The following is a 17,852-nucleotide window of genomic DNA, read 5'->3' as shown; positions in this document are numbered from 1 at the left end:
TGATTATGGTTTCAGTGTGTCTGCCCTCTTGCAACACCTACCGTCTTACTTGGCTTTCTCTTACCTTGGACGTGGGGTATCTCATCACAGCTGCTTCAGCAAAGCACAGGCGCTGCTCCTTACCTTGGACAAGGGGTATCTACTTACCACCACCCCTCCCAACCTTGAACATGGAATAGTTCCTCTAGGCCCTCCTGTGCCTGCACAGCCACCGCTCCTTGGACGTGGGGTCGCTCCTCCTGGCCGCTGCTTCTGGCCTCGGGCAGGGGTAGCTCCTCTAAAGACCAGCTGGTGCCTTTCCTAACAAAGGAAGAGAGGATAAAGTCCCAGTGATCGTGCAGCCACGCTTCGACCGAGTCCTGGTCCCGTTGCTGTTGCGGCCGCGCAGAGCCTGGGCCAGCCCTCTCCATGATCAGCACGGCACTTACTCCTTGGAAAAAAAGTTATGACCAACCTAGATAGCATATTGAAAAGCAGAGACATTACTTTGCCAACAAAGGTCCGTCTAGTCAAGGCTATGGTTTTTCCAGTGGTCATGTATGGATGTGAGTTGGACTATGAAGAAAACTGAGCACCAAAGAATTGATGCTTTTGAACTGTGGTGTTGGAGAAGACTCTTGAGAGTCCCTTGGACTGCAAGGAGATCCAACCAGTCCATTCTGAAGGAGATCAGCCCTGGGATTTCTTTGGAGGGAATGATGCTGAAGCTGAAATTCCAGTACTTTGGCCACCTCATGTGAAGAGTTGACTCATTGGAAAAGACTCTGATGCTGGGTGGGATTGGGGGCAGGAGGAGAAGGGGACAACCAAGGATGAGGTGGCTGGATGGCATCACCAACTCGATGGATGTGAGTCTGAGTGAACTCCGGGAGTTGGTGATGGACAGGGAGGCCTGGCGTGCTGCAATTCATGGGGTCACAAAGAGTCGGACACGACTGAGCGACTGAACTGAACTGAAGGGTATAATCATAGAGCAGTGATTGAAAACTGGAAATATAAATGACTATCATGAATATTTTATGTAAATTATTAAGTTTTACACATGTTTTTAGTTAGTATTAATAGGAACTCACTGTCATTATAAACAGCTCATAAATATTCATGAACCAATCATTTGATTTGGTGTTCATTTCTAAGGTCTCTTTCTTTCTTGCTGGACTTTTGGCTATTCATGAAAAGGCTTTATATCTACCAAGACATGGGAAAGAATATGAACCTAGAATCTAATCAGTAATTCATATTTATTTTCTCCAGAGAAAAGGAAAGCTACAAACTAGGAAAGCAGTGCAAGCTTTTCTTTTGACTGTCTTTACTTAAGCACATGTAACTTGACTTTTACATCATCTCTATACCTAGTGATTGCTTATCTGGTCATGGAAGGAACTATGGCAGTCATCTAAGCTTTGTCAGCCAGCAAGTTATCTGAATAAGAGTGATAAATTCTGGAGAAGTTTTGCATTCGGTGTGACTTTGGGAGAGAATATTGCCCTGGCCCATACTTTGAAGTACAAAGGAAACCGGAACTAACATGGTGAAACACCTACTGTGTGCTATGCATTCTCTCTTCATTTCCTAATGTAACACTGGCCGCACGGTGGGGTGGACAGTTACACCTCCAAGCATAAGCACACGCCTGCAAGTGTAACCCACAAGAAGATCCACCAGCTACCTTCAAAGCCACAGCACATCAACCTACACTCCAAGTCAGACCACTTCCCTTGTCATACCGACAGAGCCCCATGACAAGGTTCCTAGCTTCCCTTTTCAACTGGATTGTCACTCCGAGGCTTCTGGGAAGGAGTGTGGAGGAAAAGTAGAGGCAGCTGTGTTGCAGTTTGCTAAAGAGCGAAAAAATGAGGCCCAAAGAGATTAACCAGCTTGCTCAAAGCTATTGATAAACACATCCTGTTTTTGAAACCTGAAACTTTATCTCCCATCTGCCTATGAATATGTGCTTATTAAAAGCTTAAATTTTTCAGGTACCTGTAAAAATGCTACCTACCCAATTACTAACACAAGTCTGCTATTATGGAGAAGTGTTGTGGTTTTGGATTGATTTTAATTCTGTTATTAAACAGTGTTAGATCCTTTTTCCTTCTGTATAAAATGGGTTGTGCGTGCGTGCTCAGTCATGTCCGACTCTTTGCCACCCCCTGGACTGTAGTCCACCAGGCTCCTCTATCCATGAAGTTTTCCAAGCAAGAATACTGGAGTGGGTTGCCATTTCCTATTCCAGGGGATCTTTCCAACCTAGGGATCGAACCTGCATCCCCTGCATTGCAGGTGAATTCTTTACCGCTGAGCCACCAGGGAAGCCCTTTAATAAAAATGAATTGTTGTTGCTGTTGTTCAGTTGCTGAGTCGTGTCCAACTCCTTGCAACCTGGTGGACTGCAGCACACCAGGCTTCCAGCCATTCACCATCTCCTGGAGTTTGCTCAAACTCCTGTCCGTTGTCAGTGATGCCATCCAGCCATCTCATCCTCTGTCACTTCCTTCTCATCCTGCTTCAATCTTTCCCAGCATCAGGGTCTTTTCCAATGAGTCAGCTCTTTGCATCAGATGGCCAAAGTACTGGAGTTTCAGTTTTAGCATCAATCCTTCCAATGAATATTCAGAGTTGATTTCCTTTAGGATTGATTGGTTTGATCTCCTTGCAGTCCAAGAGACTCTCAAGAGTCTTCTCCAGCACCACAATTCAAAGACATCAATTCTTCGGCGCTCAGCCTTCTTTATGGTCCAGCTCTCATATCCATATACGACTATTGGAAAAACCATAGGTTTGACTATATGGACCTATGTTGGCAAAATAATGTCTCTGCTTTTTAATATGCTCTCTAGGTTTGCCATAGCTTTCCTTCCAAGGAGGAAGCATATTTTAAAATGGATTATCATGTGTCATATCAAAATACCAATATAAAACTTTCTTATATTTGTAAAATATAGTCTTAGTTATACTGTATTTTAAATAAAGGAGTTAATATTCATTGTTTCTAAGTTCCTTTAGTGTCTGATTTTTTGACTGTGTGTTTTAACTCACAAAAATATGTGATCATTGTTTAACATAACTATGTTTGATTCCAGTTTCTCCAGTTATAGAAAGTATCTATTCTGGGTACGTTAACTTAATGTATGCTTCTGTTATCCTTTCAGGATTATTGAAGTTAAACATTGTTTTTGTAGGTTTACATAATTATATATTTAATGCATTTTTAAGGAGGAATTAAATACTTTATTCCCCAAAGATTAAACCTTGAGTGCCATCTTGTGGTTAACAAGAGAAATGGCATTAGAATGATTATTTCAAATGTCCTTTTTAAAATAAAGACATGGAAAAAATTAGAGGAGAAAAATTCTTTTAAAAAATAATTTTACTTAGTGTCTGCTTAGATATTTTTAGAGACTGGAAGCTCAGTACTGCAGGAACATTCAGCTAGCTCTAATCTTCCTTATTTCAAGCTTAAATCTAACCTCTTGTGATATTCAGCTATTCCAAATTTCTTTCATTCATTTAACAGACTTTTCTTGAAAACCTATTATGTACTGTTACGTAGTCTGCAAAGCCATTCAGAAAATGAGAAATTGCTTCCATCTTATAAAGAAGATTTTATCAGAAAAAAAGAAAAAGAAGTGAATTTGCTAAGGTTACACACTCAGTGAACAACAGAGCCGAAATTCAAATCCAGGCCTACCTACCAGATGCTACAGGGCATGCCTTATTTGATCAGATTGAGCATCAGCTCAGACACTAAGCACCTTGGCTGTGGATGTGGGTAGAAAGCATGATTCAGGGGAGACTGCTGTGGCAGAAGGGGCTTCCCAGGTGGCACTAGTGGTAAAGAACCTGCCTGCCAAGTCAGGAAACGTAAGAGATGTGGGTTCAATCCCTGGGTCAGAAAGATGCCCTGGAGGAGGGTGTGGCAACCCACTCCAGCATTCTTGCCTGGAGAATCCCATGGACAGAGGAGCCTGGCAGGCTACAGTCCATGGGATCGCAAAGAGTCAGACATGACTGAAGAGATTTAGCAGGCACCCACGTTGTGGCAGATGAGAAAGTACTGCTACCGTCCTTCGAAGAAACACAGGTAAGGCTCCTCTGATTTGTGGACTTGCCCTTTAAGTCTCACAAAATAGTCATAATGTCTTTCTCTTTCCTCCTCTTAAGGTTTCTCTTTTTCACAATAAACACACCCAGTTCTCTCAGCTGTGTTTTTTTTTAATGAATTTTTTTACTCTTTATTGTTTCTCTCTTATGGATATGATTCATTAATTTTTCTCTCAGAAGGTTGCCGCCAGATTTTACTGTGGGTCTGTGGCTGTAGCACAGAATCTGATGGATCTTCCTGTATTATAGACAGTGTGGCTTAAGGCTGCTTCGTCTCTCATCACTCTTCAGAAAGAGGGGTTCAATTCAGAAATATACTAGGCTGCCTCCTGCCAAAAAGGGAATCATTTCTTTGGTTCTGCTCCCACATAGAACATTTCTGAGAGAATGGTCTCTCTCTCTCTCCTCTCTCTCCCTCTCCCCATTGCCTACCCCTACAACAACCTACCCCTCTCCCCAAGGCCACAGAAATGTGTTGCATGAATTTGCTTATGCCTTGGTCTAAGCAAGGTAAGACTGAAGACAGATGTGGTTGCCTAAAGGCTTATTAGTGTATATTTTACCTGAAGGGAAGGATAAAAAGGAGGCCAAGAAGTTTGTTAGAGCTTGTTACTGAAAGTCAGGTTACTAAATGGAAGGATGTAATAAGTTGTATGACACTTGTTATGCACATAGAGCAACTTCTCAAGAATGTGTATCAGTTTACAGAGCCACCAAAATGATAGAAGAATTTAATAAGAACAAGCATTGGGGTTTTTGGTTTTGTTATTTTTAACTTAATAATTATTGCAGCTTCTCTTATAGTCATTTTAATTGCATTTTTAATTTTAAAATTGTAACAAGATTTTTTTATAATTTATATTGTCAGATAAAGGCAAATGTTTAAATGAAAGAGGAAATATCAATAGTATATAGTTTTTTGAGGACAAAGATTTACCACTGGGGGAGAAAAGGTATAAATCAAGTTATACTGTTTTCTAACTGAACTCATGTTTGCTTTGAGGAAAATAAGATTATAATGATTTTGTTTGTTTGGGAATTCATACAAGACTTGGTGTGCATTCCTGCTAGTTAGAGTGGCTAGAACTCTTAATTCAAAGGACATTGGATGGAAGCTTCAGAAGGGTCATACATTAGGAATAGGGCTATAAAAATAAAAAAGATAGGGCTAAGTCATGTCCGACTCTTGTGATCCCATGAACTATAGCCTGCCAGGCTCCTCTGTCCATGGGATTCTCCAGGCAAGAATACTGGAGTGGGTTGTCATTTCCTTCTCCAGGGGAACTTCCTGATCCAGAAATTGAACCCAGGTCTCCCGCATTGCAGGCAGATGCTTTACCAGCTGAGCTTGTCTCCAAGTAAAGGCTCTTCTGTGCTGGGAGCCAGCACGAGGAGTCCTGCCCGTGGCAAAGGTCATGAGGTTAAGGGGCCCGACAGGCAAAGGCGAGTCGGGCCTTAAGGGAGCCTCGCTGGATCTGCTCGTGCATCTCTGCCGAAACTAGAGTCTGCCTGCCTTACTGCATTGTGCTTTTCGCCTACTTTTCTGACATTATAAGGGGGGCTATCCCCCACCACCTCTCTCTGAAAAGGAGTTAACTTAGGACTCCAGTTAATAAATCTCCTGGGCGTGACAAGGGTGTTTCAGTCCAAAAACCTCTCTGCTGGCAGACTAGCTTGTGCAGCAGGATTATCCACACTCTTGCTACTATGTACATGATTGTTTACAACCTCTCAACCATAAAAAGCACAGAGAGTTTGGAATATTTTGAAAGTCTTAGTTAGCATAGGGTTTTTCTAAAGATAAAAATCATGTTGGTGAAGGGTTTCATTGCTGAGTTAATGATTGCCGCCAGGCCTCCATATCCTCAGGCACCTGGGAGTGAGTATGTCAATCGATGTAATTGGAATGTAGAAAAAGAAATATAGTAGTTTTGATGTTAGCAATACTAGACTTTTGAGTTAATGAATTTTCTGTTTGTTATAAATCACTGTACTCCTCTTTCTTTGTTATAAATAATTGTGTCCTTGCTATGTAAGAATGTAACTTTATCACTATCTTAAGACTAAGTAGATCTTAAAGGGAAACAAGTTTTCTGATTGATTAACCTTTATCAATAGAAAGAAAGGTGGGGCCATAAAATGTTAATCGGTCTCCAGACCAGAAGATATTGTGAACAAATGTAAGACCCTTATAAGAACAAAGATATGCTGATAAGGTCGGAGCAGGTGACCCTGCGTGACTCTGTTTCTTACATTTTTTTCGATGTACAACTTAAAGTATAAAAGTGGACCTGGAAAGTAAAGAAATGGACCAGTTCTTGGAAAGACTGGTTTCCCCCGTGTGGTCTTTTCTCGTTCTCTTCTTTTCTGGCTGAATTCCCATCAGGAGCACGGAGGCTCGCCAAGCCTACTAATTTTGCCTGGGCTTGTAAGATCTGAACAGGGGGGCACTTTGTGTCCCCACTCCTTCGGGAGACTGGGAAGACACCTGTGGCCTACGTAGGTGGTGCAAACTCCTTGTCTTGGAGTTCTGTTGGTTTTCCGCGTAAACCAAGTTATTCAGCCTCTTTTGTCCACTAATTTTCCTACTACACTATTCTTTCCTAATCTCTCTTTATATTTCTAATTTAATAGCTCTTTCTTAGGACGCTGACTCTGTCCCCACTTCAAATTCCCTGGATCCACTGGGGCTGGACCCCGGCAATTCTGGACCCCTATGGAAGTGTAAACACAAACCTTGAAGTACTAAACTGAACTTGTAAGATACTGAACTTCATGCCACAGCAATGGACAACTATATATAAAGGAAAATAACAAAATTCAGCACCCGGCAACATGAAATTTACATTGTCTATCATCCCATCAAAAATGATCAGTTGTACAAAAAAGCAGGAAAATATAATTCATCAGTTCAGTTCAGTCACTCAGTCGTGTCCGATCTTTGCGACCCTATGAATCACAGCATGCCAGGCCTCCCTGTCCATCACCATCTCCCAGAGTTCACTCAGACTCATGTCCATCGAGTCAGTGATGCCATCCAGACCATCTCATCCTCAGTCGTCCCCTTCTCCTCCTGCCCCCAATCCCTCCCAGCAGCAGAAAATCTATCAGTATAAATAGATCCATAACTGATAGAAATAATAGAATTAGTAAGTGTGAACCTTTATGCAGCTTTTATACATCTTATATACTCAAGGATCTGAAGAAAATCATGAATATAATAAAAAGTAATGGAAGATATAAAAAAGACTAATGGAACATCCAGAGATAAAAGAAATACAAAATACTTTACAAACTATATGGAAAGAAGCAAATTAGATACTGAAGAAGAAATGACTGATGAACTTGAAAATGTAGCAATAAACTCTTGAAAGTAAGCATAGTGAGAAAAAAAGATTTAAAGTCCCAATGCACTGTGGGATATTATTAAGTGGTGTAAGATACACGTAATTGGTGTACCCCCAAAAAACTGACAGAAAAAATGTGCAAAGAAATAATTATGGCAGAAAATTTTCCAAATTTGAGGAAAGATACAAACTCAGAGATGAAGAAGCTCAACAAATCCCAAGAAGCAGAAGTATAAAGAAACCATTCCAAGACATATAAAAATCAGATTGCTATTACTCAGTGATAGGAGAAAATCTTAAAAGCAATGAAGGTTAAACACACATACACACTGCATATACAGGAACAAAGATAAGAACAACCAATAACTTCCTGTCAGAAAACTTGCAAGTCAAAAGATAATGGATGCCAGTTTTAAAGTGTTTAAAAGAAATTGTTAAGCTAGAGTTTCATCAGTTCAGTTCAGTTACTCAGTTCAGTTCAGTCGCTCAAGTCATGTCTGATTCTTTCCGATCCCATGGACTGCAGCACACCAGGCCTCCCTGTCCATCACCAGCTCCCAGAGTTTGCTCAAACTCATGTCCATTGAGTCGGTGATGCCATCCAGCCATCTAATCCTCTGTTGTCCCCTTCTCCCACCTTCAATCTTTCCCAGCCTCAGGTCTTTTCAAATGAGTCAGCTCTTTCAAGGATTGCTGGGAACCAGTGGAAGCTAGGAAGAGATAAAGAAGGATTCTTCCCTGAAGCCTTTGGGGGAAGCCTGGTCCTGCCAACCCCTTGTTTCTAGACTTGAGTCTCCAAAACCATGAGAAATTAAATGTCTGTTATTTTAGGTCACCATGTTTGTAGTAATTTGTTATGGCTGCTCTAAGAAATTAACATACCTTGGTATACCAAATGATGTTTTTGTTACTCTTGAAATATTACTCTAACGCCATATTTGTTTACTTTTCTAGATACTCTTCCATGGGAAAACCCACATACAGAGTAATTTCAGTTTACCACTGCATTAGTCAGTACTCAGAATGCCAACCATAGTCAAAACTCATTGCTCTGCTCCTTGGGTTCATTGGATTTGTTGGCCTTATTTTTTTCAAAAGTAGTGTACACTTCCCAAAATTCATAGAAATTAGACAATATCTTCTTCTTCTTTTAACTAAATACAAATGTTTTTAATAGGTTTTTTCAACCTAAGTTTCAAGAGTAGGTCACTCAAACCTTATACATAGTCTTCCAGAAAACAGAGGGGGAAAAAAACTCACCAACTTATTGAACACATTGACATCAAAAGTTAACAATGATTTTTTAAATATTATTTTTCTAGAAATTGTGTTTGGCCTTTCCGTTTATATTCATAAGTGACAGCTTCTTTTTGTTATTCTAGGTATATTGCTGCCATATCTCGGATTGCTAGAGAAAATATAAAGCCTCAGAAAGCCAATTATCAAACTGAAAGAAGTTATGTCTGCATACCTCCGAGTAAACTGAGTTCAATCTATTTGTTTTACTTTGTTTTTAGGACTAAGATACTAATCACATTAATGCATTTAAATTTTTGTTTAGTTCAAATAAGTTGAAATATGTGAGGTCTAATCTTTTGTTCTCCTTTGGAAGTTGCTTTGTTAACTCTTTCTGACTTACAAATTAAATTCAGTAAACTACTTACATAAGAATTGGAGCTTTGGGAAGAAAATGGATTAGTTTTACTCTCAAGCTTTTGTAGCCTTTAATAGGTGAATATTTATCATTTGAAAATCTCAGGCTAAATTTCAAAATGTATAAAAGTAGCAAAAATAAGCAAAACACTAAACTGACTCCTAGAGCTCATTTTAGATTTAGAGATAACTGCAATATGGCTAAAAAGAAAGGAATAAGTTAGTTGAGATGTTTTGGGTATTTTTTGTTAAGAATTAATGTTTTTTCAAAGAAACATTTGGAGCAGATTGGGGGCAGGTCTTAAGCAAGAAGAGAGAGCTGGTAATTTATCATGGAAATCAGCTACTGTAGAAGGGAAAGCAAAATGTTTGGGGTCAGAGAATTTGGGTGGAGCCAGAAGGTCTGTGTAATTTAAGACAGCCTCTTAACCTCTGGGCTTCAGTTTCTTCATCCTCAGCTAGTGCTGGACACATGGAAAATGTTCAATATGCATTTGTTTCCAAAATCCTTCCCTACCTCACAGGATTCTTGTGAGTAAATGACTCCACATAGGTAAAAATTCTTTGTGAACTGGGAAGTCTTATAAATTATTAGTTACTGCTTTTGCTGTTGCCTGTCCTTGAAACACAACCACATCTAATTCCCAGGCACAGGCAGTAACCTTCAATCAGTGATTCTTCAAGGTCCTACTCCCCTATCTCTAACTTTCTGTTCCCAGACTCCATATCTATCTGGTTAAGTTGATGATTACAATAATTTCTGTTCATGCTTTGTCAGACTGCTTTCTACAGCTCAAATCTGCTTATGTTTTTAACATATCTAAAACCTCTTTTTTATCATTTCCTTCAGGAGAAAATTTCTACCCTTTGATAAGGCAAAGTCCTTAATACTCTAATCTGTCTGCCTTTCCAACCGCTATCATTTATTGATGTTTTACTTATACCATAAACACCACACTGAGTTAGTAAGTCATGGTTGTTTATTCCTGTCTTCATTTCAAAACATTTGAGAGGTGCATCGTCTTCTTATACCGCCCCCCAAAGACCATTGCTTCCTTTTCCTTCCTTTCTAATACCTAATCCTTTGAGATTCAACTCAGGTTTCTCTAAGAAACTTTTCCTGTGGGCTCTTATAGCATTTCTATCATGCCTTATCATGCTCTGTTAGTTTTCTATTGCTCTGTAACAAATTGCTACACACTTAATGGCTTAAAACAACACATTTTTATTTCAATTTCTGTGTGCTCAGAGATAAGGCACAGTGTAGCAGGACCCTCTGGTTGGGATCTCATTAAACTGTGATCCAGATCAGCTGGGCTGCATTCTCATCTGGAGGCTCGAATGGGGAATCTGCTTGTTGTAAGCTCACTGAGGTGAATACACAGAATTGTTGACAGAATTCACTCCCTTTTCTCTTTACTGCTGGGGGTTTTCTCTATGCTGGAGGCCTTTCTATGTTTTTAAGGCTGCCTGCAGTTCATTGCCATTCACAGCCTCCTGCTTCATCCACCCAGCAAGGAGAGTCTCTAGAACAAGTCCCATAGCAAGGTAGAAACTTAGGTAATGTGACATAATCATGGAGATGAGATTTCATTACCTTTGGCATATTTCATTGAATAGAAGCAAGTAGCAAATCCTACCCACACTCAAAAGGGAGGGGATTACACAAAGGTGTTAACACCTGAATGTGGAGATCATAACAAGTCACTTTAGAGTGTCCACCACACATGCCATGTTATAATGGTCTCTTTATGGCCAGTCTCATTCAATAGACAGTGACTTCCTTGAGGGAAGGGGCTGCTGACCTCTCTGCGCAGTGATAGGCATGTAGTGGTCATTCAGTGCTCATAAACAAATGAGTCAATGAATGATAGAATGGAGTAGAGTTGTCATGGTTTCAGAAGCCCTGTGATTTTGGAGAAATGGGGGATAAACTCATGGTGAATGAGAAAAAGTAAGAAATATGAGCTGGAAGAGAGAATGTTTTAAAGAATGTCCAGAAACTCATTTAATTTCTAGTGCTGAGCCATGTCCGCTTTGACACTGAGGTAGACTCTCCTTTGTGTCTGATCTTACTGCTAAGGTACTACACCTTAGAGGTTGTGACCAATTAGATTATTGTTCAGAAATTTTCACTTCCTATCTTATTCTACCACCACGGGCAAAATATACTCCCTTGACCCTTGACTTTGAGCTTTGCCATCCTACTTCCTTTAACCAATGGTATTTTAGTGGGGCATGAAGTGCTCAGAAAAATGGTGGGCTGGAATAAGCACAAGCTGGAATCAAGACTGCCAGGAGAAATATCAATAACCTCAGATATGCAGATGACACCACCCTTATGGCAGAAAGTGAAGAGGAACTAAAAAGCCTCCTGATGAAAGTGAAAGAGGAGAGTGAAAAACTTGGCTTAAAGCTCAGCATTCAGAAAACTAAGATCATGGCATCTGGTCCCATCACTTCATGGGAAATAGATGGAGAAACAGTGGAAAGAATGTCATACTTTATATTTGGGGGCTCCAAAACCACTGCAGATGGTGATTGCAGCCATGAAATTAAAAGACACTTACTCCTTGGAAGGAAAGTTATGACCAACCTAGATAGCATATTAAAAAGCAGAGACGTTACTTTGCCGACAAAGGTCCGTCTAGTCAAGGCTATGGTTTTTCCAGTGGTCATGTATGGAGGTGAGAGTTGGACTGTGAAGAAAGCTGAGTGCCAAAGAATTGATGCTTTTGAACTGTGGTGTTGGAGAAAACTCTTGAGAGTCCCTTGGACTGCAAGGAGATCCAACCAGTCCATCCTAAAGGAGATCAGTCTTGGGTGTTCATTGGAAGGACTGATGCTGAAGCTGAAACTCCAATACTTTGGCCACCTCGTGCAAAGAGTTGACTCATTGGAAAAGACAGTGATGCTGGGAGGGATTGGGGGCAGGAGGAGAAGGGGATGACAGAGGATGAGATGGCTGGATGGCATCACTTACTCAATGGACATGAGTTTGGGTAAACTCTGGGAGTTGGTGATGGACAGGGAGGCCTGGTGTGCTGCGATTCACGGGGTCACAAAGAGTCAGACACAGCTGAGCAACTGAACTGATGTGCTCAGAGTTTGGGAAGGGTTTGTGCAATTTGGTTTGCTCTTTTTCACCTCTGCGATCATCCCAAGAGCGTGCCTGGACTAGCCCTCTGGTCACCAAGCTTCCCAACCAAGCTTCCCAGCCATTCCCAACCCAGAGAGGCCAACTCCCAGCTGACCTGTAGATGTGTAACCTAAACAAATGCTTGCTGTCACATGCCACTGGGATCTTGTGATTGTTTATAATGTAGCAAGAGTGAGCTTATCCAGGATACCAAAGGGGAATATGACTCAGCTAAAAAAGAAATGAACCCTGTGCTTCCCTTTTGCAGAAAAGGGTTAGCATACCGTGATTTGCTAATGTGAAAAAAATTTATCTCGAATTTTGGAGGTGGGAGTAAAGAAGAGGCCATAATTCTTGAGGAGCTGTGTGTATCATACATGGTAGTTTTCTCAGACACAGCAATTTCATGCAACTCTTCACACCCTCTCACTTTACAGAGGTGAGGCCTTCATAGAAACCTCCATGAGCTCACAATATCTGTCCTGTGTAGAGTGGTTAGCGGTGTGCAGCATCTTGTCCTCCCCTTGCCCGCCTGGTGTTTCCACTCATGTCCATGCGTCAGACTGACATAAAGCAATGATGTTCTTCCAGCTATGGCCTTCCAGACTTCACTGTTCCAGTCTTTCCCCACATGTGTAATCCCTATTTCATGTCTTAAACCTTTCATTCTTGTATGACTTATAAGGGCTCTGCTTTTCCAACTAAACTGAGGCTGATACAGAAGTGAATGGAAATTAACCATCGGGCAATAAACCAGAGTCCACCAATCAGAACAAAATTTAGTCTCTTCACTGACAAAATCATTTTAAGACTAGAAAACATTTTAAGAAGCAGAGTTTTCAGGAGCCATCCCAAGAAAGGCATACAAACCATAAGGCAATGAGAATGTGTGCTTCTGTAACTATTTTAATGTAGTAGCAAAGTTATTGGTTCATTCCAACCAGTAAATCCAAGGTTTCTCAGAGGGCTTTATAATGCTTAAGATTTTCTGGAGGAAAAATGTTCAAAATAATATTTACTTTTTCTGTGTCATGAGGAAGCATTTTTATGTTTGTTTTTGCATTAGGCTCTGCTCATCCAGCCAGAATTTCTTTTTATGCTTCTTGGGAGTGTGTGCGTCTGTGTTTTTTCTCTTTTTTTAAAGAACAGAGTAGGAACTAAGAGGGCAAATAATCAAGCTCATTGACTCCCAATATTCATTCCACTTTAACAACTGTTGTTGGCCAATCTAGTAATCTCATTTTCCTTGCCAGTGACTAGCTTAGGAGCAAGGTGTGACACAAACCAGCCTGAGAGCAAATACGCTAGGAGATTACAGGGGTAGTTTTCCTACTTTTAAAAATGAGACCCTGGAGAAAAGCCTCCATTTGTCCTCTGGATATTGCTGTGTCTGATAGGAGTACTAGAATGACCACACCTCTCTTCACTGTGACGCTGAAGATGAAGACAACACCAGAGATGGTAGAGCAAAGCTGTGGAAAGAATGTCCTAAATGACATCGTTGAGCCACTGTATCATTCAGTCCTGCCCTTCCTCTGATCTTCCTCTTCTATGAGATGAGACACTTATTGTTTAAACTGGTTTGAACAGTATTTCTTGTGACCGAAAGCATATGAACTCAGAACAGCTCAAACATGTCTAGAAAGAAGTATAGTTAATCCATCAATGGTATGTTCCTAAAGAAGATTTTCTCAAGGAAAAGAGAATTTATTTCTAAATTAATGAAATCTAGAGATTAATGTTAAAATATAAAAATAAAAACTCAATCATTGGTGACATCAGGCTTCTTATAGAATAATGGTAGCTGTCTAAACTAAAATCCTCTGCACATCTTTGCAATAACCAAAGAAATCAAGAGAACATTCATAATCCTTGCCTATAGCACAGCTAGAAGACAATGAATATGACAAGGTTCATTCGATTTGTTACAGGGAAATAAACACAGAAATATTATGAGACAGAATTTGTCCTAGACCACATGCTGGGCAATGAATAGGTGGCAACAGTGACACAGAGAGAGGAGAATACAGTGGGATTGTAGGGGTAGCGGAACATAAATAGCACCAGCTTGGGTTCATCCCTGGAAAGCAAGTTCCCCTCACTGAGTAGAAGTATTGAGAAATAAAGATACTGTATCTATATTCTTTTAAAATGTAATCAATTTATTTCCCTGTTTATGAGACTGATACAAGAAAGATGAGACTTCTTTGCATGATACATGTTCAGTTCAGTTCAGTTCAGTCACCCAGTCGTGTCCAACTCTTGCGACCCCATGAATCGCAGCACGCCATGCCTCCCTGTCCATCACCAACTCCTGGAGTTCACTCAGACTCATGTCCATCGAGTCCGTGATGCCATCCAGCCATCTCATCCTAGGTTGTCCCCTTCTCCTCCTGCCCCCAATCTCTCCCAGTATCAGAGTCTTTTCCAATGAGTCAACTCTTCGCATGAGGTGTCCAAAGTACTGGAGCTTCAGTTTTAGCATCATTCCTTCCAAAGAAATCCCAGGGTTGATCTCCTTCAGAATGGACTGGTTGGATCTCCTTGCAGTCCAAGGGACCCTCAAGAGTCTTCTCCAACATCACAGTTCAAATGCATCAATTCTTCGGCACTCAGCTTTCTTCACAGTCCAACTCTCACATCCGTACATGACCACTGGAAAAACCATAGCCTTGACTAGACGGACCTTAGTCAGCAAAGTAATGTCTCTGCTTTTGAACATACTATCTAGGTTGGTCATAACTTTTCTCCCAAGGAGTAAGTGTCTTTTAATTTCATGGCTGCAGTCACCATGTGCAGTGATTTTGGAGCCCCCCAAAATAAAGTCTGACACTGTTTCTACTGTTTGCCCATCTATTTCCCATGAAGTGATGGGACCAGATGCCATGATCTTAGTTTTCTGAATGCTGAGCTTTAAGCCAACTTTTTCACTCTCCTCTTTCACTTTCATCAAGAGGCTTTTTAGCTCCTCTTCACTTTCTGCCATAAGGGTGGTGTCATCTGCATATCTGAGGTTATTGATATTTCTCCTGGCAGTCTTGATTCCAGCTTGTGCTTCTTCCAGTCCAGCGTTTCTCATGATGTACTCTGCATATAAGTTAAATAAGCAGGGTGACAATATACAGCCTTGACATACTCCTTTTCCTATTTGGAACCAGTCTGTTGTTTCATGTCCAGTTCTAACTGTTGCTTCCTGACCTGCATACAGATTTCTCAAGAGCCAGGTGAGGTGGTCTGGTATTCCAATCTCTCAGAATTTTCCACAGTTTATTGTGATCCACACAGTCAAAGGCTTTGGCATAGTCAATAAAGCAGAAATAGATGTTTTTCTGGAACTCTCTTGCTTTTTCCATGATCCAGCGGATGTTGGCAATTTGATATCTGGTTCCTCTACTTTTTCTAAAACCAGCTTGAACATCACGGAGTTCACGGTTCACATATTGCTGAAGCCTGGCTTGGAGAATTTTGAGCATTACTTTACTAGCATGTGAGATGAGTGCAATTGTGTGGTAGTTTGAGCATTCTTCGGCATTGCCTTTCTTTGGAATTGGAATGAAAACTGACCTTTTCCAGTCCTGTGGCCACTGCTGAGTTTTCCAAACTTGCTGGCATATTGAGTGCAGCACTTTCACAGCATCATCTTTCAGGATTTGAAACAGCTCAACTGGAATTCCATCACCTCCACTAGCTTTTTTCGTAGTGATGCTTTCTAAGGCCCACTTGACTTCACATTCCAAGATGGCTGGCTCTAGATTAGTGATCACATCATCATGATTATCTGGGTCGTGAAGATCTTTTTTGTACAGTTCTTCTGTGTATTCTTGCCACCTCTTCTTAATATCTTCTGCTTCTGTTAGGTCCAGACCATTACTGTCCTTTATCGAGCCCATCTTTGCATGAAATGTTCCCTTGGTATCTCTCATTTTCTTGAAGAGATCTCTAGTCTTTCCCATTCTGTTCTTTTCCTCTATTTCTTTGCATTGATCGCTGAAGAAGGCTTTCTTATCTCTTCTTGCTATTCTTTGGAACTCTGCATTCGGATGCTTATATCTTTCCTTTTCTCCTTTGCTTTTCCCCTCTCTTCTTTTCACAGCTATTTGTAAGGCCTCTCCAGACAGCCATTTTGCCTTTTTGCATTTCTTTTCCATGGGGATGGTCTTGATCCGTCTCCTGTACAATGTCACGAACCTCATTCCTTAGTTCATCAGACACTCTGTCTATCATATCTAGACCCTTAAATCTACTTCTCACTTCCACTGTATATAAGTGTATATATATAAGTGTATATATAAGGGATTTGATTTAGGTCACACCTGAATTGTCTAGCGGTTTTCCCTACTTTCTTCAATTTAAGTTTGAATTTGGTGATAAGGAGTTCATGATCTGAGCCACAGTCAGCTCCTGGTCTTGTTTTTGTTGACTGTATAGAGCTTTTCCATCTTTGGCTGCAAAGGATATAATCAATCTGATTTCGGTGTTGACCATCTGGTGATGTCCATGTGTGGAGTCTTCTCTTGTGTTGTTGGAAGAGGGTGTTTGCTATGACCAGTGCATTTTCTTGGCAAAACTCTGTTAGTCTTTGCCCTGCTTCATTCCGCATTCCAAGGCCAATTTTGCCTGTGACTCCAGGTGTTCCTTGACTTCCTACTTTTGCATTCCAGTCCCCTATATGAAAAGGACATCTTTTTTGGGTGTTAGTTCTAAAAGATCTTGTAGGTCTTAATAAAACTGTTCAACTTCAGTTTCTTCAGCGTTACTGGTTGGGGCATAGACTTGGATAACTGTGATATTGAATGGTTTGTCTTGAAAACAAACTGAGATCATTCTGTCGTTTTTGAGATTGCATCCAAGTACTGCATTTCAGACTCTTTTGTTGACCATAATAGCTACCCCATTTCTTCTGAGGGATTCCTGCCCGCAGTAGATGTAATGGTCATCTGAGTTAAATTCACCCATTCCAGTCCATTTTAGTTCGCTGATTCCTAGAATGTCGACGTTCACCCTTGCCATCTCTTGTTTGATCACTTCCAATTTGCCTTGATTCATGGACCTGACATTCCAGGTTCCTATGCAATATTGCTGTTTACAGCATCGGACCTTGCTTCTATCACCAGTCACATCCACAACTGGGTACTGTTTTTGCTTTGGCTCCATCCCTTCATTCTTTCTGGAGTTATTTCTCCACTGATCTCCAGTAGCATATTGGGCACCTACTGACCTGGGAAGTTCCTCTTTCAGTATCCTATCATTTTGCCTTTTCCCACTGTTCATGAAACATGAGGTGTTCCTAACCTGACCTCAGCCTAACTAGCCGGCTCCACTCAAGTGTCCATACACTGTAACACCATGATTTGGGATCCAGTGGACCAATGATTAACTATTATAAGCTGGATATCCTTGGACAAGTTACTGCAGGCTACTTAGTCTCAATTGTCTCATCCTTAAAGTAAAGATAATAATACCTGTCCATCATAAGCATTGTGTATAAGCTAAATTATATTTTGCATGTAGCACGTGCTTAGCATAGCACCTGGCAGAGCATAAATACTGAAGCATCAACTCTGATTATCTCCAAACCTGTCAAGTTCTCCCTCTCATACCTATGTGCC

The 17,852-nt window shown here is 40.8% G+C and overlaps 1 protein-coding gene across 1 annotated transcript in view; it reads left to right on the top strand.

The window, feature by feature from the left end:
* Nucleotides 1–17,852, top strand: part of UBE2U (ubiquitin conjugating enzyme E2 U) — a 77,895-nt gene that overhangs the window by 59,178 nt on the left and 865 nt on the right. The window contains exon 9 of the mRNA XM_052637919.1: nucleotides 8,834–8,928. Coding sequence (XP_052493879.1) covers nucleotides 8,834–8,928 — 95 coding nt within the window. The remainder of the gene's footprint in view (nucleotides 1–8,833; nucleotides 8,929–17,852) is intronic.

The sequence above is a fragment of the Budorcas taxicolor genome, chromosome 3, assembly GCF_023091745.1.
Source record: "Budorcas taxicolor isolate Tak-1 chromosome 3, Takin1.1, whole genome shotgun sequence".
NCBI classification, from domain to species: Eukaryota; Metazoa; Chordata; class Mammalia; order Artiodactyla; family Bovidae; genus Budorcas; species Budorcas taxicolor.
This window is presented reverse-complemented; position numbering and strand designations above follow the sequence as displayed.